The sequence below is a fragment of the Megascapheus bottae genome, chromosome 16 (genome assembly GCF_031878675.1).
Source record: "Megascapheus bottae isolate mThoBot1 chromosome 16, mThoBot2.hap1, whole genome shotgun sequence".
NCBI classification, from domain to species: Eukaryota; Metazoa; Chordata; class Mammalia; order Rodentia; family Geomyidae; genus Megascapheus; species Megascapheus bottae.
The window spans coordinates 12,655,218-12,682,638 of NC_143524.1; the positions used below are offsets into that span (position 1 = coordinate 12,655,218).

The 27,421-nt window shown below is 44.8% G+C and overlaps 1 protein-coding gene across 1 annotated transcript in view; it reads left to right on the forward strand.

The window, feature by feature from the left end:
• The window catches only part of Lrp4 (LDL receptor related protein 4), a 62,612-nt gene that overhangs the window by 14,196 nt on the left and 20,995 nt on the right, over positions 1–27,421 (forward strand). The window contains exons 4-26 of the mRNA XM_090349241.1: positions 3,771–3,917; positions 6,116–6,232; positions 6,470–6,583; positions 6,847–6,963; positions 7,507–7,635; positions 7,839–7,958; positions 8,846–8,971; positions 9,485–9,610; positions 9,803–9,937; positions 10,326–10,451; positions 10,909–11,139; positions 12,492–12,648; positions 14,775–14,992; positions 15,193–15,369; positions 15,842–15,964; positions 18,276–18,484; positions 18,647–18,728; positions 19,926–20,031; positions 20,577–20,778; positions 23,145–23,334; positions 23,420–23,551; positions 26,567–26,707; positions 26,901–26,987. Coding sequence (XP_090205367.1) covers positions 3,771–3,917; positions 6,116–6,232; positions 6,470–6,583; positions 6,847–6,963; positions 7,507–7,635; positions 7,839–7,958; positions 8,846–8,971; positions 9,485–9,610; positions 9,803–9,937; positions 10,326–10,451; positions 10,909–11,139; positions 12,492–12,648; positions 14,775–14,992; positions 15,193–15,369; positions 15,842–15,964; positions 18,276–18,484; positions 18,647–18,728; positions 19,926–20,031; positions 20,577–20,778; positions 23,145–23,334; positions 23,420–23,551; positions 26,567–26,707; positions 26,901–26,987 — 3,312 coding nt within the window. The remainder of the gene's footprint in view (positions 1–3,770; positions 3,918–6,115; positions 6,233–6,469; positions 6,584–6,846; positions 6,964–7,506; positions 7,636–7,838; positions 7,959–8,845; positions 8,972–9,484; positions 9,611–9,802; positions 9,938–10,325; positions 10,452–10,908; positions 11,140–12,491; positions 12,649–14,774; positions 14,993–15,192; positions 15,370–15,841; positions 15,965–18,275; positions 18,485–18,646; positions 18,729–19,925; positions 20,032–20,576; positions 20,779–23,144; positions 23,335–23,419; positions 23,552–26,566; positions 26,708–26,900; positions 26,988–27,421) is intronic.

Sequence of the window (27,421 nt, forward strand, 5' to 3'; positions counted from 1 at the left end):
ATTCCTTCTTGTAAAGTTTTCAGAGTGTCAGCTTTTACCTCCAGGTCTTTGATCCATTTGGAGTTAATTCTAGTACAGGGTGACAAAGAAGGATCCAACTTTAGTTTTCTGCATGTGCTTAACCAGTTCTGCCAGCACCACTTGTTGAAGAGGCTGTCTTTCTTCCATTCTATTTTTTTGGCTCCCTTGTCAAAGATTAGGTGGCCATAGGTCTGTGGTTTAATATCTGGGTCTTCAGGCCTGTTCTTGTGCCAGTACTAAGCGGTTTTGATAATTATAGTTCTGTAATCGAGTCTAAAGTTTGGTATTGAAATGACCCAGCAATTCCACTACTTGTCATTTACGCAATCATCCAGAAACAAGGACATATTAAATCCACCAGCACAACAATGTTCATTGCAGCACTATTTACCATAGCAAAGATATGGAACCAACCTAGATGTCCCTCAGTTGATGAGTGGATCAACAAGATGTGGTATTTGGAACACAATGGAATTCTATGCTGCTGTCAAAAGAATGACATTGCCCCATTTGTTAGGAAATGGAAAGACTTAGAAAAGATCATATTAAGTGAAGTAAGCCAGACTCAAAGGAACTTAGTCTCAATGGTTTCCCTCATTTGTCATAATCAGTAAAAACCTTGGGCTCTACTAGCAGAGATTTGCAATAAAGCAAAACCTTGATACAAAAGGCCATATAGTATGACGCTGAATGAAAGGATCTCTAGGATATAGAAACATAAGCCATATAATGAATGATTGTTGTTCTTAAGGTACTATGTTATCTCTCATCTCTTTTGCTGTCCCTTGGTTATCTCATATTGTTACAGTATCTCACTTTGTAACTTGATATATCGGATATATTTGTATTTGGTTATTTGAAATTGGATAGGGAAGGGGGGAAAACAAGATGAGGGATGGGGGTGGGGGGGAGGGAAATGGGGACCAAGACATGTGAAAGGGTATCAATGTATGGGAATTAATGCACCATCTATCTGGCAAATATCATGTAACCCTTCTATTAATTACAATAAAAATATATGAAAAAAAGAAAATAAAAAAAAAGAATGTCTACCCGTATCCTTGACCTTGACCCACTAGCTGCCAGTAGCTCCATCAGTCATGACAACCAAAATGCCACTAGATACTGCTAAAAGGAAAAGTCATCCCCACCTGAGACTGGTTTAGCCTTACCCTTTTTCCCCAGCCTCCACAGCAAGAGGCTATTAGGGAGGGAGCCTCATGACATGAACTGCATTGCTGTTGAGTCTGGCATTGGTCCCTAAAGGGGTGAGCTGAGCCAGGGTTCCTCAGGGTCTGAGAGACAGTCTCAGACTTTTCAGAGTTCCAGAAATAGTCTAAAAAGGAAGTGGCTAGAGCTGGCACAGCTGGATCTTTGGTGTCTTTCCTAAGGAAGAACTCTTTGGCCTGCACTTGCAGAGACAGGAACAATGGGCCCGCATTTTCCTAAGGCATTCCTGTGAAGTGTGCAGAGATGTTGTACCTCCCAAATGGAAAGCTTGCAACTTTTCTAGGGCACTGGTTCCCTTGATATGGGGGAGGGGAAGGCCATAGCTCCATTGAGAAGCCAATGGAATTCGGTAGTCCCTCACCCCAGATATTGCCTATAGTATCAAGGATTCACAGATGCCAAAGACTGGTCATCCATTCACCCATCCGTCCCTCCATCCATTACTGGTTAAGAAGCTCTGCCTTGGCACAGGGAGTGTGGCTTAGTGGTAGAATGCTTGTCTAGCATGCACAGAAGTCCGGGTTTGATTCCTTGGTACCGTATACATAGAGAAAAAGCTGAAAATGGTGCTGTGGCTCAAGTGGCAGAGTTCTAGTCTGAGAAAGCCCAAACAGAGCTCAGGCCCAGAGTTCAAGTCCTGTGACTAGCCAAAAAAAAAAAAAAAAGAGCTGGGCGCCTTGGCTCACACCTGTAATCCTAGCTACTCAGGAAGCTGAGATCTGAGGATTGAGGTTCAAAGCCAAGCCCAGACACTAAAGTCCATGAGACTCTTATCTCCAACCAACCACTAGAAAACAGGAAGTAGGGTTGTGGCTTCATAGGTAGGGCGGTAGCCTTGAGCTGAAATGCTTAGGCACAGCGCCCAGGCCCAGAGTTCAAGCCCCATTTTTAAAAAAGAGAAAGGCAAGGCAAGGCAAGGCAAGGCAAGGCAAGGCAAGGCAAGGCAGAGAGAGAGAGAGAGAGAGAGAGAGAGAGAGAGAGAGAGAGAGAGAGAGAGAGAGAGAGAGAGAGAGAAAAGAAAAGAAAAAAGGGAAAAAAGAAGCTTGGCTTTATGCTCATCACTCATTACCCTTACCATTAGAGGTGTGGGTTTCCCTCCTTGCATTCATTCTGGGGTGCTAAATTCTAGCCACATAAAGTCATTTTAATGGGAGACAAGGATGAATGATTGAGGAAGAAGCTGGGACAGATAACGGTAGAGGAAGGGTGACGATTTTATTTATTTAGCCAGTCCTGGGGCTTGAACTCAGGACCTGGGCACCATTTTTGACTGGCTTTTGCTCAAGGCTAACTCTCTACCACTTGTGCCACAGTTCCACTTCTGTTTATGTAGTACTGAGGAATCGAACCCAGGGCTTCATGCATGCAAGGCAAGCATTCTACCACTAAGCCACATTCTACCACTAAGCAATTTAGAACTAACTACTTCGCTGTAGCAGCCCAGCCTAAGGGCAGGGCTCAACTAAGGAGAGGAAGAGGACAAGAAAGCAAGGGTGAGAGATGAGCCATGAGCCTGGCGCTCTCTTTCCCCCAGCTGCAGCAGCCCAGCGGGTTAGATGAATGGGAGAGTGACCCTGGCAGAACCCTTTGTTCCAGCTGAGGCTGGAGCAGGGGCACTGAGCCATTCACACGCTATCCACAGGGCATCCTGCTGGGCACACTGGGGAGGGGGCATAGCAGCCGGTCATGGGACTTGGCCAGGCAGATAGCTTGATGCTCAATAGGGAAGCCCAGCTGCGGGCTGCTGAAGCTGGGGGTGGAGCCAGCTGCCAGCCTTTCTTTAGGCTGTGTCCTATCCCACAGGAAGGCCCTGGCTGGGCCTAGTTACTTTGCCTTGAGATGACCCAATCTCTTCCACCGGCTTCTTATCCCCATTTTAATTCCTTAACCCTAAGAGACTCCAGCAATTTTTTGGGGGGGGGTGGTGATGGTCATGGGGCTTGAACTCAGCATATGTGTTGTCTCTGAGCTTTTCTGCTCAAGGCTACCACTACCAGTTTGAGCCACAGCTCCACTTCCAGTTTTCTAATGGAGATAAGAGCCTCAAGGACTTTCCTGCCTGGGCTGGCTTCAAACCACAATCCTTAGATCTCAGCCTCCTGATAGCAAGGATTGCAGGTGTGAGCCACCAGCACCCACCTGGCTGCAGCATTTTAACCCACTATTTCTTGCTCTTTCTGGCTAGATGAAGATAAGAGACAAAAAAAAAAAAAGCATCTACATCTCAATCTAGTTTTGGCAAGAAACATAGGGGAGACCTGTCAGCATCTCCCCTTCTGTCTCTAGATGCCATCTCTTGTCATGATGGGATACCCAGACTGCCTGCCGGTGAAGCAAAAATGAGAGGCTATCTTTTGGACCATTTCTACCTGGGAAGGTAGTAAGAAGGCACCGTTACATTCTTGCAGTGTCACGTGGCTCCCTGAGTGGCAGTGTTGATTGCAACAGCTTCTTGTCCTGGAATAGGCTTCGGTTGAATGGGAGCTGACTTCTTCTTGGTTCCTTTTCCCTCTGCCCAGGCCTAGCCAGCAGCCCTGAGTGTGCTTGTGGTCGGAGTCATTTCACGTGTGCAGTGAGTGCCCTTGGCGAGTGTACCTGCATCCCTGCCCAGTGGCAATGTGATGGAGATAATGACTGTGGGGATCACAGTGATGAAGACGGATGTAGTAAGTGCCATGCCAGCCATGGTGGGAGATGATAGAAGAGGGACCTAGGATTGGGGCCAAACTCAAGCCTGTATATACACTACATTAGACTCAGAGAATTGGACTCCTTCAAGGATAACAAAGCATGGTTGATAAAGCATTGTTTGTCCCAATATGTGTGCCTCTAATCATCTGTATTTCATGTCCAATAAGACAAACTTTGAATAGAAGAATGGAAGAAAATACCCTGAAAATTATAGGGTAGTCTCCCTTAAAAGATCTGTTTATATGAATGTTTGCATGTATGTATCACCTTTTTGTGCATCTTGAAACTCATATATTATACTTAGATGAATTATTTTAATGTTTCTTATTTTGAGCTGTGTAATCATAGATTGGTGTTTTGATTAAATTTTTTTTTCCAGTCCTGGGGCTTGAACTCAGGGTCTGGACACTGTTCTTGGACACTTTTTGCTCATTCATCCTGCCACTTGAGCCACCGCACCACTTCTGGCTTTTTCTGAGTATTTGATACCGAGAAATGGAACCCAGGGCTTCATGCATGCTAGGCAAGCACTCTACCGCTGGGCTACGCTTCCAGCCCCTTCATTTAGAATTTTTGTTTGGTGCTAGTCCTGGGGTTGAACTTAGGACTTAGGCATTGTTCCTTAGCTTGTTCATTCAACAACTTAATAATAACAATAAAATTATATATACATGTGTTATATTTAAACATATATATTTAGAAGTGGAGCTATGACTCAAGTAGCAGATACTAGCTTTGAGGACCACTAGTACCTAGATCCTGAGTTTAAGCTTTACCTAGGACCAGCACTAAACCCTCCCACCCCTCAGAGGAAAAAAAATAAAAAAAGCTTTGTAAGAAATCTTAACTTTCTGTGGGGAGGGAAAGGGGGACCAACACATGAGAAAGGGTATCAATGTTTGTGAAGTAATGCACCTTCTACCTGGTGAATATAATGTAACCCTTCTATTAATTACAATAAAAATATATAGAGAAAAAAAGAAATCTTAACTTTCCCTTTTCCCTAGTGTAATAAGATATGAGGACAGGCCAGCGTGTCTTATCTTGAATAATATAAATATCACTCCTACACCATTTCCTGAGTTTAGGGGTACAGTCTCTGACCTGCACTATCTACACCTGATGGTGATAATTAGTCTAATGAATAAGAAGCCACAACCTGGACCTGATTAACCCTAACCGGTTCAGCTAATTGTGATAATGATAAATGCCTCACTTACGTGTAGCACTTTCATACGCATTATCTCAAAAGACCTCTATGAGTGGAGTGTAATTACCCACATTGTATAGTCAAAGAGACTATCACTCAGAGGAGGTAAATGACTTGCTCAGCGTGATGAGTAATGAGCTCTAGAACTGGAAATTGAGCCCAGATGTGTCAATCATTGTTGAATAAAAGGAAAGGAGAAGAAAGGCACTTCTTTCTCTTGCCCATGTTTTTCGTATTGCTTTCTTCATGGCATTGAGTTCTCTGAGCAGTTTTTCCATTGCCCTGTGGATCCCTGCCATGATTCCCTTCTACTTGCTTTTTAGCTATAGTTTCTTTTCTCGCTCTCTTGCTCTCGCTATCCTGGGTTTAAGCTTACACTTGCTCAGTTGCCACTCTACTACTTGAGCCACCCCACCTCCAACTATACTTTTGCTGGTTATTTTTTCAGAGCGGGGGGCTCACATTCCCACCCAGGTGGGGCACTTTTGCCCTAATCTGCCTACATTAGGCTTTCTTTTGCTAGGATCACAGGTACATACCTCCACGTCCAGCTTCCCTTCATTTAAATGGACTCGTGGAGTGTTCTATCTGGGCTGGCCTAGAATTTTGATCCTCTTAGACTCAGGATATCGCAGAGTTTGGGATGACACAGACACATGCCACTGTGCCCAGCTATGGATTGAGAAAGGGGATCTTGTGGAGTTTTCTGTCCCGTCTCAAAGCATGATCCTCCCAGTCTCGACCTCTGAAGTTATGGAGAGGAAGCCACTGCATAGCTGCAGCTTCTGCTTATCATCACCTCCATCTGCTGGAGGCAGGCATAGGAGTCCATGAGGAATGTCTTTTAGACAGAAATGGGGCAGGTTGGGTGAGGGTGTTGGAACTGGAGTACTAGGAAAGGATTCCTGGCTCACTGTAACTTGTCTGACCGATTCCCTTTTTCCCTTCTTCTTGTGGGCTCAGTGCTGCCCACCTGTTCCCCTCTGGATTTTCACTGTGACAATGGCAAATGCATCCGCCGCTCCTGGGTATGTGATGGAGACAACGACTGTGAAGATGACTCCGATGAGCAGGACTGTCGTGAGTACTGGCAGGGGCCACTTGGTTGGGGAAGGATTGTCCTTCAGAATGTGATGCCCAGAACCCATGTGCATTTTTAGATATTGTCCTATCCTTTTATCTCCTCTCTTGATCAGTTAAGCCAACCAGTCCTAGAGACAACATAGGGAGCAACTTGACTGCTCAGGACAACTTTGGGTGAGGCTTGTAGGAATTGCATTCTCTGCCTACTACAGCCTTCCCGCTCTGTGCCCACAGCCCCCCGAGAGTGTGAGGAGGATGAGTTCCCCTGCCAGAATGGCTACTGCATCCGGAGCTTATGGCACTGTGATGGTGACAATGACTGTGGCGACAATAGCGATGAACAGTGTGGTGAGTGATGCTGTGGGGAGGCAGGTGGGGACCTGGTGTGGGACTAGCCCCTGGGAGGAGACAGCAGCCATGATCCCACGTAGCCCTTGAACTGACCCCAAAGGGATCTGAAACATCTAGAGGAAGATTGGGGGGCAGAACAGTCCAGGCTCATCAAGAATTCTGTAGCCCCAAGAGCCAGGGAGACTGGGAATCAGAGAAGATGGTTAAGAGGGGTTCCCATGGGGCTCTCTCAATATGGTTATCCCATTGCACTCCTCTAGACATGCGCAAGTGTTCAGACAAAGAATTCCGATGCCGTGATGGGAGCTGCATTGCTGAGCACTGGTACTGTGATGGTGACACAGACTGCAAAGATGGCTCTGATGAGGAGAGCTGTCGTGAGTGTCCCTAGATCTTATTCTGCTGGGATGGGGGGTTAAGAGAGGTGGGCTCCATCTCCTCAGATAAAGACCAGGCTGAGGGGTGAGTCTGCAGCAGGCAAGGAGGGTGGGTTAAACACAGTTGCTGGAAGCCAGGCACCAGTGGCTCAGGTCTGTAATCCTAGCTACTCATGAGGCTGAGATCTGAGGATCAAGGTTCAATGCCAACTGGGGCCGGACAATCTCTGAGTCTCATATCTACAATTAACCGCCCCCCTCCCCAAATGCTAAAAGTGGAGCTGTGCCTCAAGTGGTAGTCTTAGGGAAAAAACTCAGGGACAACACCCAGAGCTTGAGATTAAGCCCTAGGACTGGTACCAAAAAAAAGAAGGCTGCTGAGCTGAGCCAGGGTAGGAATAGGAGCCTCAGGTAGGGAAGGCTGAATGTCTACCTAACTATATCCCACATGAAATGCATTTACAACTCTCTAGGAAGGCACTGTCCTGAAGGCTTTGGGCCTTTAGAGGAATCAGGCCTTCCCTACCTTTGCCTCCCTTCCAGCCTCTGCAGTGCCTGCACCCCCCTGCAACCTGGAAGAGTTCCAGTGTGCCTATGGCCGCTGTATCCTTGACATCTACCACTGTGATGGTGATGACGACTGTGGAGACTGGTCAGACGAGTCAGACTGCTGTGAGTGATCTGGCCAGTCAGGAGGAGGGGCAGCCAGGCTGGCAAGGCACAGGTGCCAACTGGGGCAGGCACTCAGGGGGAGGAGTTTCAGGAGTCCTAGTCTCTTAGGAGAAGTTGGGGTTGGGGGGGGTAGTGGGAGCTAGAGCTTTCTGGGGCTCTGTGTGCACAGACTGGCTAGAGACAGAAGACTTTTGTTTCCCCAGCCTCCCATCAGCCCTGTCGCTCCGGGGAGTTCATGTGTGACAGTGGCCTGTGCATCAATGCAGGCTGGCGCTGTGATGGAGATGCAGACTGTGATGACCAGTCTGACGAGCGCAACTGCAGTAAGTAGGGGAATGGCACTAAAGGCAGGGAGTAAAGATGCAGACTTCAGGGATGAGCTATGTAGCCAAATAGGCCACTATCAGTTGGCTTGAGGATCCACTGGATAAGACTGTCAGGCATTGTGTGTAGGTTGTACAATGACCAAAGGGATGCCCATTGCATAATAGATGTCATTTAAAAATTAATTTTATTTATTTTTTAACATGGAACTGAGAAATAAAACCCAGAGCCTCATACATGCAAGTCAAGTACTCCACCACAAAGCCACATTCCCAGTCCCCCAATAGATGTCATATTTATATACCCAGCATGGCAATTTTCCAATAGGTAACAGGAAAAGGTCTTGAAAAAAGGGTATCTTTTTCTCTGACTCACACAAAGATGTCAGGTAGATTGGCTGACACTGGTGTCAAAAACAATGATGCAGGACATGGCATTGGAAATATAAGCACAACTACATAGTCATAAAAACTTATGACTCTTTAGACATAATGTTTTATTACATAGATTATTATGTGTCTATGACATATAAACCCTTAGCCTAATTTTGATTATGTTCTAAAATCTAAGTACCAGTGATTGTATATAGAGATTCCCTTCGTGAATACTTGTTTGTTAAATAAGTCATTTGAAATATAATGAAAAATCAATGTTAATAAATTCTTTATTTTTTTTAAAAGAATTATCCAAGGACTAGAGATTTATTTCAAGTGGAAGACTGTCTGCCTAGCAGGCACAAAAGCCCTGAATTCAAACCCTATTACTGTAAAAACAAAAAGAAGGAAAGAATGACCTGGGTATAGATCCAAAGTCTGGCTTTGAGTGGCAGGGTGGATTTCAGCCTGAAATGGGGCTAACTTTTTCACTCGACCTTTGCTTTGTCCAGCCACTTCAATGTGCACAGCCGAACAGTTCCGCTGTCAGTCAGGCCGCTGTGTCCGCCTGTCCTGGCGCTGTGATGGGGAGGATGACTGTGCAGACAACAGTGATGAAGAGAACTGTGAGAACACAGGTGGAGTCTCCCTGGGGTGTCCCACAATCCTCACCTATAGGGGAGGTGGTGAAAAGAGGGAATCACTGCTATTTTCTCAATTGGATACAAATGATATTTCATTCATATCTTTTCCGTGGCCTGAATTAAAATTTCTGCCCTTCCCAAGTTCCAGGGTCAAAGCCACATACATCACTGACCTGCATCCTTATAGCCTAGAACACAGGGCCAGTCTGGGCTGGGAGTGTCAGTGGCTGCTCTCTCTGGCGTAATGAAGAAGTATCCCCATGCCACATGATACCTGGCATATCTTTAAATTCTCTCTCAATCCCTCATGCACTGTGGTGTAAAGGGAAGAAAAGCAGCACAGACATTTAGCCAGTTTTGTCTGAGATGTTTCCTGCCTTGGATACCTCCAACCCTCCTACCTTTTGTTTCATCTGTTTCCAGCTCACCCTAGAAAATGACAGGTTCCCCTTTCTTGTTGACCCAAGCTTTGCCCTGCGGTGACTTGACTCTCCTTTCTCTTTCTAGGAAGCCCCCAGTGTGCCTCTGACCAGTTTCTGTGTTGGAATGGGCGTTGCATTGGACAAAGGAAGCTGTGCAACGGGGTCAATGACTGTGGTGACAACAGTGACGAAGGCCCACACCAGAACTGCCGTGAGTATCCCCAGTGGGCAGATCTGGCCCATGATTTGTGGCTGAGCCCCACCCATCGGGTTCAAAGGGAATTCTTCCCAGGGACTCTTGCAACTTTGGGAGCTGTTTTTCATGGTCCAGGTGAAATGCCAAGTTGGCATGTCTGGGAGTAGATTCTGGGCTTAACTCCCAAATCTGGTTTGGCTGGCGTAGGGCCTCGGACGGGTGAGGAAAATTGCAATGTTAACAACGGTGGCTGTGCCCAGAAGTGCCAGATGGTTCGGGGAGCAGTGCAGTGTACCTGCCACACAGGCTACCGACTCACTGAGGATGGGCGCACGTGCCAAGGTGAGATGGTACCTGGTTTGGAACAAGATGCTGGGCAGGGACAATAGCTAGACAGCTAGGTTTCCTATGGTTTAGACATCTGATGCCCATGACCTGGCTTTAGTATTGCAATACCTCTTGGAAGTTAGGATCATTCCTCCCATTTGACGGATAGGCGATATAGAATCTCCAAGCGGTTAACTTATCAAAGGTCACACAGCTAAAGTGTAGTAGAGGTGGGATTCTTAACTAGGTCTACATGACTGTAAAGCCCTCAAGCAATTATTACATAACCTTTCCACCAAATCCTGACTGAGAAGCCAGCCAGGAAAGAGCTAGTTAGACTGGGAGTTAAGTGTAGGGGGAAGATGACTAGAGGAGACTTCCTGACTCTACCTGATGTTTACAGATGTGAATGAATGTGCTGAGGAGGGGTACTGCAGCCAGGGCTGCACCAACAGTGAAGGAGCCTTCCAGTGCTGGTGTGAAACAGGCTATGAGCTGCGACCTGACCGACGCAGCTGCAAAGCTCTAGGTAAGGGATATGGGCATTTGGCTGAATGGGCTGAGGACTTGGCAGAAGAAAGCCAAGTAGTCTAGAGCTCAGGGATTGCTGAGAGAGAAACAGAATGCCTGACATAGTCAAACTGATAGTTTTCTTGTCCGTAAGAAAAGGTACTGTTTAGAAAAAGGGAGAAAGGAGAAGAGGAATAGACTGTATCAGGAGGTGGATTTTGGTCAAGTATACTATGCACAAGTATAGAACTATCACAGTGAAATTTCTACATACTACAAATAGATGCTAATTCAAAAGCATAAGCATTAAAAAGAAAAGGAGGCAAAATTGGACGGGGGTGGAGTGGATGAGATTTTCACTCTTATCCAAGTGGTCAAGGAGCTCTAGCTCTCAGCTGAGGATCTAGGGGTACATGCAGATGGAAATCTGGCAGCTCTGCAGTGCAATGGAATCACATTTCTATACCTTATCCTAGGGCCTGAACCTGTGCTTCTGTTTGCCAATCGAATTGACATCCGGCAGGTGCTACCACACCGCTCTGAGTATACATTGCTGCTGAACAACCTGGAGAATGCCATCGCCCTGGACTTCCATCACCGGCGTGAGCTGGTCTTCTGGTCTGATGTCACCCTGGACCGCATCCTCCGTGCCAACCTCAATGGCAGCAATGTGGAGGAGGTTGTGTCTACTGGGCTAGAGAGCCCAGGTAGGGAACGAGGCCCTGTGGGGATGACCAGGGACACACTGTAAAGCAGTGATAACAGGAAGAGTCAGGCCAGTATTTATGAAACTCACTCAATGTCTCTTTTCTTCCATTAAGATCTTGGGTGGGACTCTGATACAAAAAAAGAAAAAAACATATGAGCTGGGCACCAGTGACTCATGCCTGTAATCCTAGCTACTCAGGCTGAGAACTGAGTATCATGATTCCAAGCTAATCCAGGCAGGAAAGTCCTTGAGACTCTTGTCTCCAATTGGAGCCACTAGAAAACTTGAGCTGTGGTTCAAAGTGGGCACAAAATCTCAGGGACTAAACCCAGGCCCTGAGATCAAGCCCCACAACCAACGAATAAAAGAAAACATCTGTTCATATACATACTCTTTTTGTTGTTGTTGTTTTTAATTTTCCCCATCCTGGGGCTTGAACTTAGGGCCCGGGTACTGTCTCTGACCTTTTGTGCTTAAGGCTAGCACTCTACTACTTGAACCACAACTTTGTGTCCAGCTTTTTGGTAGTTAATTGGAGATAGTCTCATGTACTTTCTTGCCCAGGCTGGTTTTCAACCACAATCCTCCAATCTCAGCCTCCTGAGTAGTTAGGATTATAAGTATAAGCCACTGATGCCCAGCATAAATTATTTATTTATTTTATTGTAATTAATAGACAGGTTACATTATATTCACCAGATAGAAAGTGCATTTCTTCACAAACATTGATACCCCCAACCTGCATTATTTATAGAGGTTCAGGTATAAACTTGGTAAATGTCATAAGAGAATCAGATTTATGGATGAAAGCAACAGTTGTCTACCAGTCTTAGCATCTAGTTTCCATCTGAGTTTAGTTCGATTAATTAATATGAAGTATATTCTAATTGACTCAGATAAGTATTAAAATATTTTACAGAATTAAAAAGAAAAACCAACACTTACAATAGCTAATTTGGCATTCTCAAGCTCGTCTACAAACAGGTGAAGAAGGTTAGAATTTGATAGTGAGGGCTGGGATGTAGCTTTATGGTAAAGTGTTTGCCTGCCACACATAAAGCCCTGGGTTCCTGGGTGGGGTGTGGTTGGCTATGAGGAGAAAATGCATACTCCCCAGTCAGTTGCTTGACTTCTCCCTGCCTCAGTTTCCTCATCTTCATAGTGGTCATATAGGACCTACCTCACAAGAGTGATGATGGTAAAATGAGTGAATATATGAATTAAAGCAAAGTAGTTACAACAGTGGGCTGGCTCCAGAAACTGCTCCATGTAAGACTTTGCTTTTGTTACTAAGAAAGAAAGGAGCCCAGGCCAAGTCTCTGAATGTCTTCATGTTTTTCTTCTTCCCAGGGGGGCTGGCTGTGGATTGGGTCCATGACAAACTCTACTGGACTGACTCAGGGACATCAAGGATTGAGGTAGCCAATTTGGATGGAGCCCATCGGAAGGTGCTGCTATGGCAAAACCTGGAGAAGCCTCGGGCCATTGCACTACACCCCATGGAAGGGTGAGTACGTTGTGTCTTAGGTTCCTGTCTTCTATTGTGTGAGGGTAGTTCCCAGCTAACTAGGCCACATTTTTTCATGTCACCCTCACGGTGTGGTGTTAACAATGTGGTCTCTGTACCCAGACGCTTCTGGCTATGGCGTAACTGGTCCTGTGTCATTAGACAAATTAATATTTATGTCCCCCCTTCACTCATCAGCTTGGAGCAAAAATTTCAAGAACAGTGCCCAGGCCCTGAGTTCAAGCCCCAGGATCAGCATGGTTATGGAGGAGGGAGAGGAAGGGGCAGGGAGAGGGAGAGAGAGGAGAAGAAAGATACAACAAAACTCCCCTCCCTCCCCCAAAATATATAACTATCTCATGTATGAATATTGAAATGATACTTTGGTTTCTTTGTGTCAGTCACAAGGGGTTGAACGCAGGGCTTGGGCACACTGTCCCTGAACTCTTTTGCTTAAGGTTAGCACTCTGTCACTTTGAGCCACAGCTCTAATTTCATTTTCTGGTGGTTAGAGACAACAGTTTCATAGACTTTCCTTCCTGGGTTGGTTTTGAACCATGATCCTCAGATCTTAGCCTTTTGAGTAGCTAGGATGATAGACATGAGCCACTACTGCCCAGGTGAAATGATGAATTTTAAATAGCGTGTACTATACTTATTAGTTAAGTTTTAAGTTTTTATTAGGTCAACCTTATTAGCAAATAATTAAAAATAGAGTAGCTCAAAAATTAATAGGTGAACTGAAAAATAAAAATTATCATTAATTTAAAAATGTTTTCATATATTTTATTATAATTAATAGAAGGGTTACATTATATTCACCAGATAGAAGGTGCTTTACTTCACATACATTGATACCTTTCTCATGTCTTGGTCCCCATTTCCCTCCCCCCATTAAAAATAATTTTTAAAGCTAATTAAAAAATACCTTGAAATGGGAATTCTTAGCTTTTGGCTTTAAAAAAAATACTTAATACCAGCCTGGTGCCAGTGTATCACACCTATAATCTTAGCTACTCAAGAGGCTGAGATCCCAATTTAAAGCTAGCGCAGATAGGAAAGTCTATGAGACTCTCATCCCTATGAACCACCAAAAACTGGAAGTGGCTTTATAGCTCAAAATGGTAGAGTGCTAGCCTTGAATGAAAAAGCTCAGAGACAGCTCCCAGGCCCTGAGTTCAAGCCCCTGTGACTGACAGAAAAAAAAAATGTTTTTTAATAAAATAAAGGGGCCAGGAGTTAGGGCTAATGGTAGAGTGTTTGCCTAGCATGCACGAAGACCCCAGAAGTGGTGTTGTGATTCAAGTGGTAGAGCTCTAGCCTTGAGAAAGCCCAAGGACAGTGCTCAGGCCCTGAGTTCAAGCCCCAAGATGGGCAAAAATAAATAAATAAAAATAAAAATTAATACTCAATGCCATCAGACATCTGTCTTGTGTTTCAACTGTTTTAGAAACTGTGTGTGTGTGTGTGTGTGTGTGTGTGTGTGTGTGTGTGTGTGTGTAGGTGTATATAAAATAAAGAGAAAGATTGTGGCAATTGTGACAAGTGCTATCCTAAAAACTTACTTTATACAACGTTGTCATTTTCATGATCATTAGGACTTTGTTTTGTTTATCTCTATATTTGTTGGTGCCTAAAACACTCCTTGGCTTGGAGGGCTCCCTTTGTAAACTTTTAGTCTTCTCTGATAGAGCTCTAAGACAATTCCCTGTTCATAACAGGTACACAAAACAGTTTTTAATCCAAATAAATGCTCTGAATTAAGCTGTATACATTTGATAATTATAAATCTTTTTCTTTGTGTGCTGGTTGTGGGGCTTGAACTCTGTGTATGTGATACCAAGGAATTGAGCCCTGGTCTTCTACCACTAGGCCAAACTCCCGGCCCAAAAATACTGTTAAGGCTATTGATATAGCTCAGTGGTAGAATGCTTGTCCAGTAGGAGATCCTTGGTTTAATCTCAACATTGAAAAAAACAGTTGTTTAAAATAAATAAATTTAAAAATTAAATAAACACTCTCTAGACAGAATCTCTTGGATGAAATAGAAGGAAGCTTCTTCTCTAATTATTTTCCTGGTTACTACCCAACTGTCCCTCCTCTGAATTCATTACCTTTCTTCCTAGAACCATCTATTGGACAGACTGGGGCAACACCCCTCGCATTGAGGCCTCCAGCATGGATGGCTCTGGACGGCACATTATTGCGGATACCCATCTCTTCTGGCCCAATGGTCTCACCATTGACTATGCAGGACGTCGTATGTACTGGGTTGATGCTAAGCACCACGTCATTGAGAGGGCCAATCTGGACGGGAGTCACCGCAAGGCTGTCATTAGCCAGGGTGAGGCCCTTTCTCCTCATTCCTTCACCTTTCATCCTCCTTTCCCATTCCTGCCCATAGGAGCCTTGGCAGAGGATGACATTTGTACAGCTGCCATGTCTGGGCTGGGGTGGGGCGGAGTGGGGGGGCGGACAGGGGGCGGGGAGGGGAGGACAGTGGTAGGCCATGTCTGAACTGAGATCTTTCTGGACTTTGCCCAGGCCTCCCGCATCCCTTCGCCATCACAGTATTTGAAGATAGCTTGTATTGGACAGACTGGCACACCAAGAGCATCAATAGTGCCAACAAGTTTACTGGGAAGAATCAGGAAATCATTCGCAACAAGCTCCACTTCCCCATGGACATTCATACCTTGCACCCCCAGCGCCAACCTGCAGGTAAAACACTTCCCATCAGGTGAGCCAGAGTAGCCTCATGGGTAATGTGGCTGCCTGTGTCTCTGACAAACTCCCTTGCACTTGTCATAGTTGCCATTAACTGAAGGGAGGGAAAGAAAAAAAAAAAGAAAAAAAAGAAAAAGAAAAAAAAAATCATTGACACGGGCTAATTCCTCCCTCTGCTGGACATTTAGGGTGGTACATCATCAAGACTCCTGAAAGACTCATTCTGCTTCACTGTTCCCATCTAATTCATGCAAATATTTATAGGGTATCTCCTATATGTCAGGTATTCACTACATGTTAGCAGCTGGGGCAGATCTTTAAAAAATACATAAATAACAAGACAAAGTTTCTTCCTTTGGAATGCTCACTCTCCCCCCACTCCCACCCCCCCAACTCCCTGACCTGGGGGCTCCCTTGGTAAACCTTGGATCTTACCTGACCATCTTGCTCTGGGCTCCTTGAACAGGAAAAAACCGCTGTGGGGACAATAATGGAGGCTGCACCCACCTGTGTCTGCCCAGTGGCCAGAACTACACCTGTGCCTGTCCTACCGGCTTCCGAAAGATCAACAGCCACGCCTGTGCCCAGAGTAAGTGGGTGTGATAACACCATTCTCAGTGGAGGTACTGTGTGAGGGCGGGTGAAAGAGACAATGACAGGAGTTAGAGGGATTATTTGTCATTAGGAAGAGCCACAAGCCTCAAGTAGCCTCTACAGAAAGAACTTAGGTGGCTGAAAGGATTATATAGCAAAGCTGAGGACTGAAGACCCAAAATGATTGGTGAGGGCTCAGTGACATCCGCAGGTTGAATATGAATACTTGCCACTAGATTTATGATTAGTTTCACCAGGTAGAATACCTTATAGCTAAATAGCAAGTCATTTCTGGGTTCTTCTAGAAAGTAGAGGATCGATTTCTAAGCTCTCTACCTTTCCCCTTTCCCCTACAGAAGACTTTGTGTCAGCCCCTACAAGAGGGAGCCAAACTTAGCATTTCTGGTGATTCTCTAAGTAGATCCTGGATAAATACATGTGTAACTAGTAAAAGATGAATCTCTGGACTGCTCCTTTGGTTTCCTTGGAGCTAAAGTTAGAGGCATTGCTTGCCAGGTTGGTCCTAGGGAGCTCAGCATAATAGATGCTGAACTTTTCTTAAGAATAGTCCAGACAGAACTGATTAGGCATACGGCCCTGGGATAATACTTAGACATTTCACTCCTTATTTACTGCTACACATCCACTGGCACTCTTAAATCTGGCTAGAATCAGTTCTCACATCTGGTTTCATCCCAGAGAGTGCACTTATGGAAAACATGCAGACATGTCTGGCATTCAAGCACATAGTCCTTAAGAAGCTAGTTCTGTATAATGTGTTTTACCCTTATATTCATTTGTGCTCAACTCTTCCCTATTAGTAAGATGCAAGATGCTTCCCAGGGCACTTCCTATTGCAAGATGCTTCCCAGGGCACTTCCTATTATGAGTTCTTTAGAGTTTGAAATAAGCGAGTTTGTTTAGTTAGGCAAGAAGTGCTTTTTCTGAATAGAAAAGTGTATATAACCTTTCATAGCTGGATTCTGCACAGTGGATTCAATCAATTGCATACAGAAAATACTGTTTCAAAAAGTTATTTCTGATACTGAAGGGGCTGGGAGTTTGGTCTTGTGGTAGAGTGCTTGCCTAGCATGCACAAAGACCTGGATTCAATTCCTCGGTACTACATACATAGAAAAAGCTGGAGTGGTGCTGTGGTTCAAGTGGCAGAACTCTACTCTTGAGAAAACTCAAGGACAGTGCTCAGGCCTTAAGTCAAGCCCCAGGACTGGCAAAAAGAAAAGAAAATAAAGTGTATATAACCTTTCATAGCTGGGTTCTGCACTGTGGATTCAACCAATTGCATGCAGAAAATACAGTTTCAAAAAAAATTACTTCTAAACTGAACTCATGTTGGCTTTTTAAGTCATCATTCTTTAAATGATACAGTGTATAAACTATTTACAAAGAATTTATATTGCACCACACATCACCAAAACCAAACAAACAAATATATAGCATTGGGTATTATAAGTAATCTGAGATGTGCATAGGATTATGTGCAAAATATAATGCCATTTTATATGAGAAACTTCAACATCTGTGGATTTTGGTATCTGCAGAGGTCTTAGATTCCAAGAAAGGGCTATACTGGGAAAGGATTCACATAGACCAGAAAAGGGGCAGAGGATGGAAAATCTTGAGTTTCAGGCTAGCCTAGGCTACAGTGAGACTATCCCAAAACAAAATGAACCAACAAGAATAAATAAGAGATGCAAAGGCCCTGACACAAATGAAATCCTATAAGTAGGGTAAAGCGTTAACAGTGGTTCAATCAGATCGAGAAAAATAAAAGGGGACAAATTTTTAGCTTGAATTGGACAAACCCTTAAATGCCATCTACCCTTGGTAGAGTTTGTTTCCACTGGGTTTTTGTTGTTGTTGTTTGCCATGGGACTTGAACTCTAAGCTTGAACACTGTCCCTGAACTCTTCAGCTCAAGGCTACTGCCCTACCCCTTGAGCCACAGCGCCACTTCTGGTTTTCTGGTGATTAATTGGAGACGAGTCTCATGAACTTTTTTGCCCAGGCTAGCTTTGAACTGCAATCCTTAGATCTCAGCCTCCTGAGTAGCGAGGATTATAGGCGTGAGCCACCTCACCCAGCTCCACTGGGTTCTTGAGGCTGACTTATGCCAGTCTGGGCTTCAGTGCTCAAGCGGGCCTGCAGGGTGAAGAGTAGGGGGTAAAGGACACCAGGTCCCAGGAATTGTGATTGAACCAGGTGTCACACAGGTGAGCATCTGTGTCTGTCACTGTTGCTGGATTTAGAGCATTAAAAGAAGACCCCTCTCGGCCTTTGATCAGGTCTTGACAAGTTCCTGCTTTTTGCCCGAAGGATGGACATCCGTCGGATCAGCTTTGACACAGAGGACCTGTCCGATGATGTCATCCCACTGGCTGACGTGCGCAGTGCTGTGGCCCTTGACTGGGACTCCCGGGATGACCACGTGTACTGGACAGATGTCAGCACTGATACCATCAGCAGGGCCAAGTGGGATGGAACAGGACAGGAGGTAGGGCCCAGGGTGGACCCAGGCCTTCAGAGGGAGCAGAGATTAAGGGGTGGGATCTGCTTTCTCCACGGGAAGGGGTTCTCATAGTTGGTGAATTGGTGGTCTGGGCTCCAGAGCTTGATTGAAAGTTCGGTTGGTGATACAGCTTTGCTTCCTATGCAGGTGGTAGTGGATACCAGTTTAGAGAGCCCTGCAGGCCTGGCGATTGATTGGGTCACCAACAAGCTGTACTGGACAGATGCAGGTATGTACTAGGAACTGTAGTCTGGCTGTCTAGGATTTCTCTTAGTTAAAAGCCTGGCCTAGGTAAGCACCCCTAGCTCATACCTGTAATCCTAGCTACTCAGGAGGCTGAGATCTGAGGATCATGGTTCAAAAGTAGCCTGGGCAGACAAATTTGTAAGACTCTGATTTCCCATTAACCACAAAAAAGCCACAAGTGGAGCTATGGCTCAACTGATTAGAGCACCAACCTTGAGCACAAAAGCTCAGGTATAGCTCCCAGGCCCTGAATTCAAGCCCCAGTACCAGTACCAAATAAATAAATAAATGAAATAAAATAAAATAAAATGAAAGCCTCCCTTCAGAGTAGAAAGATTACATCTGTTCTGATCAGAAGTGTTTGGGAGGTCAGAGGTAGTGGGGCTATTGTAGAGCTGAGTCAAGAAAGTTAAATCTAAGTGATGGTTGTTAGTCAAATGACTAGGAAGTTGAAGCTAGAAAATGGTTTGATGCATTTCAGATAAACCTGTGCTCTATAGTTTTCCTTCAATTGCTATCTGGATGAAACAGGTATTATCTCTTAGCCGGGGAGGAGGTCTGTCGGTAAAGGAATTGCCTTTAATCCTATGCTAGTTAAAGTATCCAATCTTTAGACCAGCAACATACCAGAAGTATACCTGTGTGGTTGATGAACATTCAAATTCTAGAGCAAGGGGCATAGTTCAAATTGTAAAGTACTTACCTAGAAGATATAGGGTCTGGTCCCCAGTAATGATTGAGGAAGTAAGGAAAGAAGGAAGGAAGGAAGGAAAAAGAAAAAGAAAGAAAGAAAGAAAGAAAGAAAGAAAGAGGAGGGAGGAAGGAAAGGGAAGGAAGGGAAGAAGAAAGAAAGGAATTCAGATTCTGAGGTCCCACACAAGGCTACCTGAATCAAGGGATTAAGTTTAGGAATCTGTATTTTAACAATCTCTCCTAATTTGTGTATACACTAAAGTCTAAGAACCATTGCATTGAATTAAAAGGCAGAGTTAATTGCCTTACTTTAGGAAATCTTGCTCTTCTAAAAACAAAACAAAACAGCAACAACAACAAAAAATAGCTTTTGTGCATCTGCCACAAAATATTTACTAAGCATATGCTGCATGCCAGACTCTGTACTGGGCAAGGATGATAAGGAGGCAAAACTGAAGTGACTGTCTTTGCTCTCCCTGCTTGGTAGGTACAGACCGGATTGAAGTGGCTAACACTGATGGCAGCATGAGGACAGTACTCATCTGGGAGAACCTTGATCGGCCTCGAGACATTGTGGTGGAACCCATGGGCGGGTGAGACTGCCCTTTAGTGCACCAAGCCCCCTAGACTTGCATATGAGGGGTGGGGTGGGGAGAGTGACTAGATCTTGTAGACACATCAGAACACAAGAGCACTGGTAAATCCACAGAAGGTTAAAGACACTCGGTCTCCTCTTCTCTAGACAAACTTATTATTTTTTGGTACCAGTCCTGGGACTTGAACTCAGGGCCTGGCAGTGTCCCTTAGCTTTTTTACTCAAGGCTAGCACTCTACCACATGAACCACAGTTCCACTTCTGACTTTTTGGTGGTTAACTGGATAAGAGTCAAGGCCTCCATTGACTGCTCTGAGCCCAGGGTTGAGCTGGATGGTGAAGCAGAATGCTGGGCAGCTTTTGCAGGCAGAAATCCTAAAACCCTAGAGTACCCTGGGTCCCCACTGGATGTTTTTTCCCATGCTGAGGATTGAACCCAGGGCTTCACATGTGGTAGACAGAATTTGTACCATTGAACTACACCCTCAACTCCCCACTAAGTATTAGCTGGAAGGTCTTTAGGACTGTCTTGCCTACATTCAGGTACATGTATTGGACTGACTGGGGTGCAAGTCCCAAGATTGAGAGAGCTGGTATGGATGCCTCTGCCCGCCAAGTCATCATCTCTTCTAATCTGACCTGGCCTAATGGATTGGCTATTGACTATGGGTCCCAGCGGCTGTACTGGGCTGATGCTGGCATGAAGACCATTGAATTTGCTGGATTGGACGGCAGCAGGAGGAAGGTAGGGTGACTCTCAGACATCTTTCCACTGCCCAGATAACCCCAGAACAGCACTCCCTGCTGACAGCTATTGTTTATTTTGTTATAAATTCCCAACTATCAGAAAATGTTAAAGAATAGTAAAAAGAGGGCCCGGGAGTTTGGCCTAGCGGTTAAAGTGCTTGACTAGCATGCACAAAGACCCGGGTTCGATTCCTCGGTATCCCACATACACAACCAAGCCGGAAGTGGCAGAGACGAGACACAACCAAACCCGAAAAGTGGCAGAGACGAGACTGCGACGGCGACAGAGAGCGAAAGAAGCGAGAAAAAGCCCAACCGAGTGGTGGCCGGAGCGAGCAGGAGCGAGCGGGGCCAGAGCGAGAAGGGGCCAGAGCGAGCAGAGCCAGGAGCAAGCGACAGCTGGCCGGGCCGGAGCGAGCGGGGCCAGGAGCGTGCGGGGCCGGAGCGAGCCGGGCCAGGAGCGTGCGGGGCCGGAGCAAGCCAGGAGCAGGGCCTGGCCGGAGTGAGCGGGGCCAAGAGCAAGCTGGAGCGAGCCGGGCAGAAGCAAGCGGGGCCGGAGCGAGCGGGGCCTGAGCTAGAAAGAGGGCCTAGCCGGGCCGGAGCGAGCGGGGCCGGAGCGAGCAGGGCCGGAGCGAGCGGGGCCAGAAAGAGAAAGGGGCCAAAAAAAAAAAAAAAAAAAAAACAGAATAGTAAAAAGAACAAATAATGAACATTTTTGTCACATACTGTACTATTCTTGTTCCCTCTTCTCTCTCTCCATTATCATGTCCATGCATGTGTGCATACACACACACACACACACAGACAATTATTTTTCTGAGGCAAGATTAAATAGGAGACATCTTAGTTACAAAATATTCCAGTACAGGCTGGGAGTTTGGCCTAGTGGTTAAAGTGCTTGCCTAGCATGCACGAAGACCCAGGTTCGATTCCTTGGTACCACATACATAGAAAAAAGCCGGAAGTGGTGCTGAGGCTCAAGTGGTAGAGCTCTAGCCTTGAGAAAGTCCAAGAACAGTGCTCAGGCCCTGAGCTCAAGCCCAGGACTGGCAAAAAAAAAAAAAAAAAAAAAAAAAATTCCAGTACAGTGGGGTGTGATGATGGCTCATGCCTGTAATCCTAGCTACTCAGGAGGCTGAGATGTGAGGATCGAGGTTCAAAGCCAGCCTGGACAGTAAAGCCCATGAGACTCTTATCTCCAATTAACTACCAGGAAACCGGAAGTGGTCCTGTGGCTGGAGGGGTAGGGCAGTAACCTTGAGCTGAAGAGCGCAGGAACAGCACTCAGGCCCAGAGTCCAAGCCTCATAACAAACAAACAAAAAATCCACATATTTCTAAAGAACAAAGACTTTGTCTTATATAACTATAACTATCAAATTTAGCATTGATATAATATTACTTTAAATTCTATGACCCATGTTTAATTTTACTATTAATTTCCCTATTAATGTCATTATCCCCCCATCTTTCTCCTTTAGTTTTAAGATCATATCTAAGATTATATGTTGTGCTGAGTTATGTACTTTTTTAAAAAATGGTACTGGGATTTGAATTCAGGACTTTGAGCTTATTTGGCTTTTCGCTTCACAGTTTGCTGGCACTCTACCACTTGACTCATGCCTCCAGCTATGCCTTTTGCTGGTTATTTTTACATTTTTTAAAAGAAAACACCAGGGCTGGGAGTTTGGCCTAGTGGTAGAGTGCCTGCCTAGCATGCACGAAGACCTGGGTTCGATTCCTCAGTACTACATACATAGAAAAAGCCAGAAATGGTGTGGTGGCTCAGGGTAGAACACTAGCCTTGCGGAAAGCCCAAGGACAGTGCTCAGGCCCTGAGCTCAAGCCCAGGACTGGCCAAAAAAAAAAATAAAATAAATAAATAAAATAAAAAGAAAACACCAATTCGTTTATAGAATGACCCTCCATTGGAGTTTGCCTGACATTTCCTTGAGCTTAGATTCAGATTTGGGAAAGATACTGAATGGAGTCATGTCCTAAGTCCTCAGTGTCTCATCAGTAGGCACAGATGTTGACATGACCCATTATCATGGTATCTCTTTTGATTGCAGGGTTAAGGTAGTGTCCACTATAAAACTGCTATTTTTCCCTTTTGCGCTCGTGCATAGATGCGATAAAATTGTATAAGTAATACACGATCTTTAGAAATCATTGCACAACTTTTGAAGCCAGGCACTATCATTGGTCATATCACAGATTAGTAGATCAAGCCTCAGAGAGAGATTATATAACTAGTTCCTAGCCAAGTCCACAAGCTGCATTCGAATTGACTCCATGCTGAGCTCTTGACTGTTGCTCTATACTGTTCCACTTTGCTGGGAATGACAGTACTGGGTCCCTGCAGGTACTGATTGGAAGCCAGTTGCCCCACCCTTTTGGGCTGACCCTCTATGGAGAACGCATCTATTGGACTGACTGGCAGACTAAGAGTATACAGAGTGCTGACCGGTTAACGGGACTAGATAGGGAAACTCTCCAGGAGAACCTGGAGAATCTCATGGACATCCATGTCTTTCATCGCCAGCGGCCGCCAGGTGAGCAATCCTCAGCCATTGTGCCTTCTTTTCAGTCTTCTTATGCCCTAGCCTGCCCCATTGACCCTGTCCCTCCCCTACACAGTGACCACACCATGTGCTATGGAGAATGGCGGCTGCAGCCACTTATGTCTTCGGTCCCCAAATCCAAGCGGCTTCAGCTGTACCTGCCCCACAGGCATCAATCTGCTATCTGGTGGGAAGACCTGTTCACCTGGTGAGTTGAAGCATCACAAATCTGGACAGAGTACGTTCTCTACAGACATCCTGCAAGATAGATCCTCAAAGTCACGGGCTGAGAATCCATGAATCTTGGTGGTTTAGGGAAGAGACAAAGCTTTGAGAATAAGAAGGTAGAAGTTTAAGAGAGAGGCCAGAGGGAGCAAGTTAGACAGATCCTACTGGTTATGATTTTCACACAGATTAGTAAAAGATGCTTTTGTCTAAAGACACTTTCTTTTCCTCTGTTGGAAAATGTTAATACACTGATTAGAAAAAGGCACTTTATTTCCTTCTGCCAAAAAATGGATGTAATGAGCCAGGGGTAATTATTTGTGCCTATAATCCTAGCTACACAGAAGGCTGAAATTAGGGGGAGGATGGTTCAAGACTAGCCTGGGCAAAAAAGTTTACAAGACACCGTCTCAAACAATAAAAAGTTGGATGGAGTGGTGGAGTGGTAAGCTAACCTGTCATCCCAGCTATGAAGTCCAGGGCAGCTGCAAGGAAAATAAGACCTTATTTGAAAAAAATTATGAGAGCAGAAAGAGCCTAGAGGGATGGGTCAGGTAGTAGAGTGCCTGCTATAGAAGTACAAGGCCCTGAGTTCAAACTCCAGCACTACCAAAAGGCAAAAAATATATATCTATATCTATCTATCTATCTATCTATATATATATATATATATATATCAGAGTTAACACATAAAGACCCAACATTTCTGGTCATACAAGAAATGTAAATCAAAACAACTTTTGAGATTCCATCTCACTCTAGTTAGAATGGCCATTATCAAGAACTCTAATAACAACAAATTCTGGCGAGGATTTAGCCAGGAGGGATAGCTACTACACTGTGGGTGGGAGTGTAAACTTGTTCAACCACTATGGAAAGCAGTATGGTGATTCCTCAAAAGACTAAACATAGAACTCCCCTATAACCCAGCAATACCACTCCTTTGCATTCACCTAAATGTCCAGAAACAAAGACATACTAAAGCCACTAGCACAATGATGGTTCATTGTAGCATTATTTACCATAGCTAAGATATGGTAAATGCCCCAGATGCCCCACAATAAATGAATGGATCAGGAGATGCAGTATTTATACACAATGGAATTCTATGCTGCCATCAGAAAGAATGTCATCACCCCATTCGTAAAGAAATGGAAAGACTTGGAAAAAATCATATTAAGTGAAGTAAGCCAGACCCAAAGGAACATAAGCTCCATGGTTTCCCTCATCTGTAATAATCAGTACACATCTAGGACTCTCCTAGCAGACGAACACAATAGGTCAAAAGCTATGTACATATGGTCATATAGGATGACACTAAACAAAATGAACTCTAGGATATGGAAACAAGAGGCTTATCTTTGTAATTGTTGTTCTCAATGTACTATGTGCAGTTATTTCTTTTCTCTTTTTTCTCCTTACGATTAATCTACTGTAGTTACTGTATCTGACTTTGTTACTTGGTGTATTGTATATATGTTTATTTGAAACAGGGAAGGGAAGTAGGGAAAACAAGATGATTGGCAGGGTTTGGGGAGAAGGAAAGGGGACAAAAACATGAGAAAGGATATCAGTGTTCAAGAAGCAATGCACCTACTACCTGACCAATGTAACTGTGACCCTTCTATACATTACCACGATAATAAAAAAATCAGAATATAACATAAAACTGTGGCCAGGAGTCGTGGCTCACATCTATAATCCTCGCTGTTCAGCAGGCTGATGTCTGAGGATCAACGTTTAAAGCCAGCCTAGACACAAAAGGACCTGAGACTCCTATCTCCAGTTAACCTCTAGAAAATGGGAAATGGGGCTTGGCTCAAGGGTAGGGTGGTAGCCTTGACCTGAAGATCTCAAGGGCAGGGCCCAGGCCAAGTTCAAGCCCCATGACCCACCAAAAAACAAAAAAATGTGTATCTGCCATGTAATGGTATCCTCAACTCCTTATATATACCCCTCTTGTGAATGGGTGAGCTATGTGATAATGTTATGATGGGAATATCCTAGAACCAAGACCTTGCTATCCAGATGTTAGAAGTCAGGTTTTGGTAGGCTGCATTTAAGTTCTTAACACCTTAGGGTATTTGAGTGCCTTCTAGGTTGTAAATAAAGCTTTCTGAGGTCCCTTAACTCCTTCCCTTTAAGCTTTATAATAAAGAGTTCCTTCCACAATATTAATGAAGTATCATTTATGAAGACATATGAAACATAATACTCATCCTTTATTTTTCCTCCTCTCCCCTCTCCTCCCCTCCTGATCCCTCTTGAAGTGTTCTATCACTGGACCCACACCTCCAGCCCCTTTTAGCATTGGTTGTTTTCATGGCATGGTCTTGCTTTATACCTGGGCTAGTTTGGACTACTTGTATGTGTTTCCCCACATTGCTGAGGATAGTAGGCAAGCACCACTGTGTCCATGTCCTGGACATGGGATTAACAGAAAGTGCCATGGCACCCAGCCATTGGTTGATATGTCTCTTAGGAACTTTTATGCATAGGCTGGCCTCAAACTGTGACCTTCTCTTTTTTGCCTCTTAAGTAGCTAGGATTACAGGCTTCATATCCACAATGTTTTGTTTGTATATGCTTTTTTTTTTTTTTTTTTTTTTTTTGCCAGTTCCAGGGCTTGAGCACTGTCCTTGGGCTTTCTCAAGGCTAGAGCTCTACCAGTTAAGCCACAGTGGCATTTCCAGCTTTTTTCTATGTATGTGGTACTGAGGAATTAAACTCAGGTCTTCATGCTTGCTAGACAAGCACTCTACCACTAGGCCAAATTCTCAGCCCCTATATGTGCTCTTTTTAAATCCGTATAGCTGCCTGTAATTGTCTCTATTTTATACCTCAGGATACTGAAGCTTAAATAATTGCGGTAACTTTCCAAAGATTACACAACTAGAAACTAGCTGGGTCAAGGCATAAATTTGTTTGTCTCCTTTAATGTTTGACTCCTTTAATGGATCTGCTGGAGTGACTGTCCCTGCTTTCTCCACCCGAGCAGGCATGAACAGTTTCCTCATCTTCGCCAGGAGGATAGACGTACGCATGGTCTCCCTGGACATCCCTTATTTTGCTGATGTGGTGCTACCTATCAATGTGACCATGAAGAATACCATTGCCATTGGAGTGGACCCTCAGGAAGGTCTGTGCCATCTTCCTTGTCACCTGAATTCCTTTCCCTGCCCAACAGCTATTCACCCTTTCTTTTCCATCACTGTTGCCACGTGAGTGCCTGGAAGCTGCCTGTTCCCCCTAGCACTTCCCCATCCCTGTCTGCATGGCACTTTCTCTATGGGCATGAGTGAGCGGGGTTGAGTCAAGTCTTCCTTTTCCAGGAAAAGTATACTGGTCTGACAGCACATTGCATAGGATCAGCCGTGCCAATCTGGATGGCTCACAGCATGAGGACATCATCACTACAGGTGAGCCTTCCTCCCAGGCCTGGCATCACCTGTGCGGAAAATATCCAACCTATTTTGGTTTTGGTTTTATCAGACGTGGGGCTTGAACTCAGGACTTGGGTACTGTACCTGAGGCTCTTTGTGATCAAGGCTAGCACTTTACCAATTGAGCCACCGCTCCACTCCTGGTTTTTTTTTTTTTTCTTTGAGTGGTTAATTGGAAATAAGAGTCTCATGGGCTGGCATCAAACTGTGATCCTCAAATCTCAGCCTCCTGAGTCACCAGCACCATCTGTTTTGTTTTGTTTTGTTTTGCTAGACCTAGGGCTTGAACTCTGGACTTGAGTGCTGCTTCTGAGCTTTTGTGCTCAAGGCTAGGTCTCTATCACTTAAGCCACTGCTCCACTTCTGCTTTTTGTGGTTAATTGGAGATAAAACTCTGGTTGACATTTCTG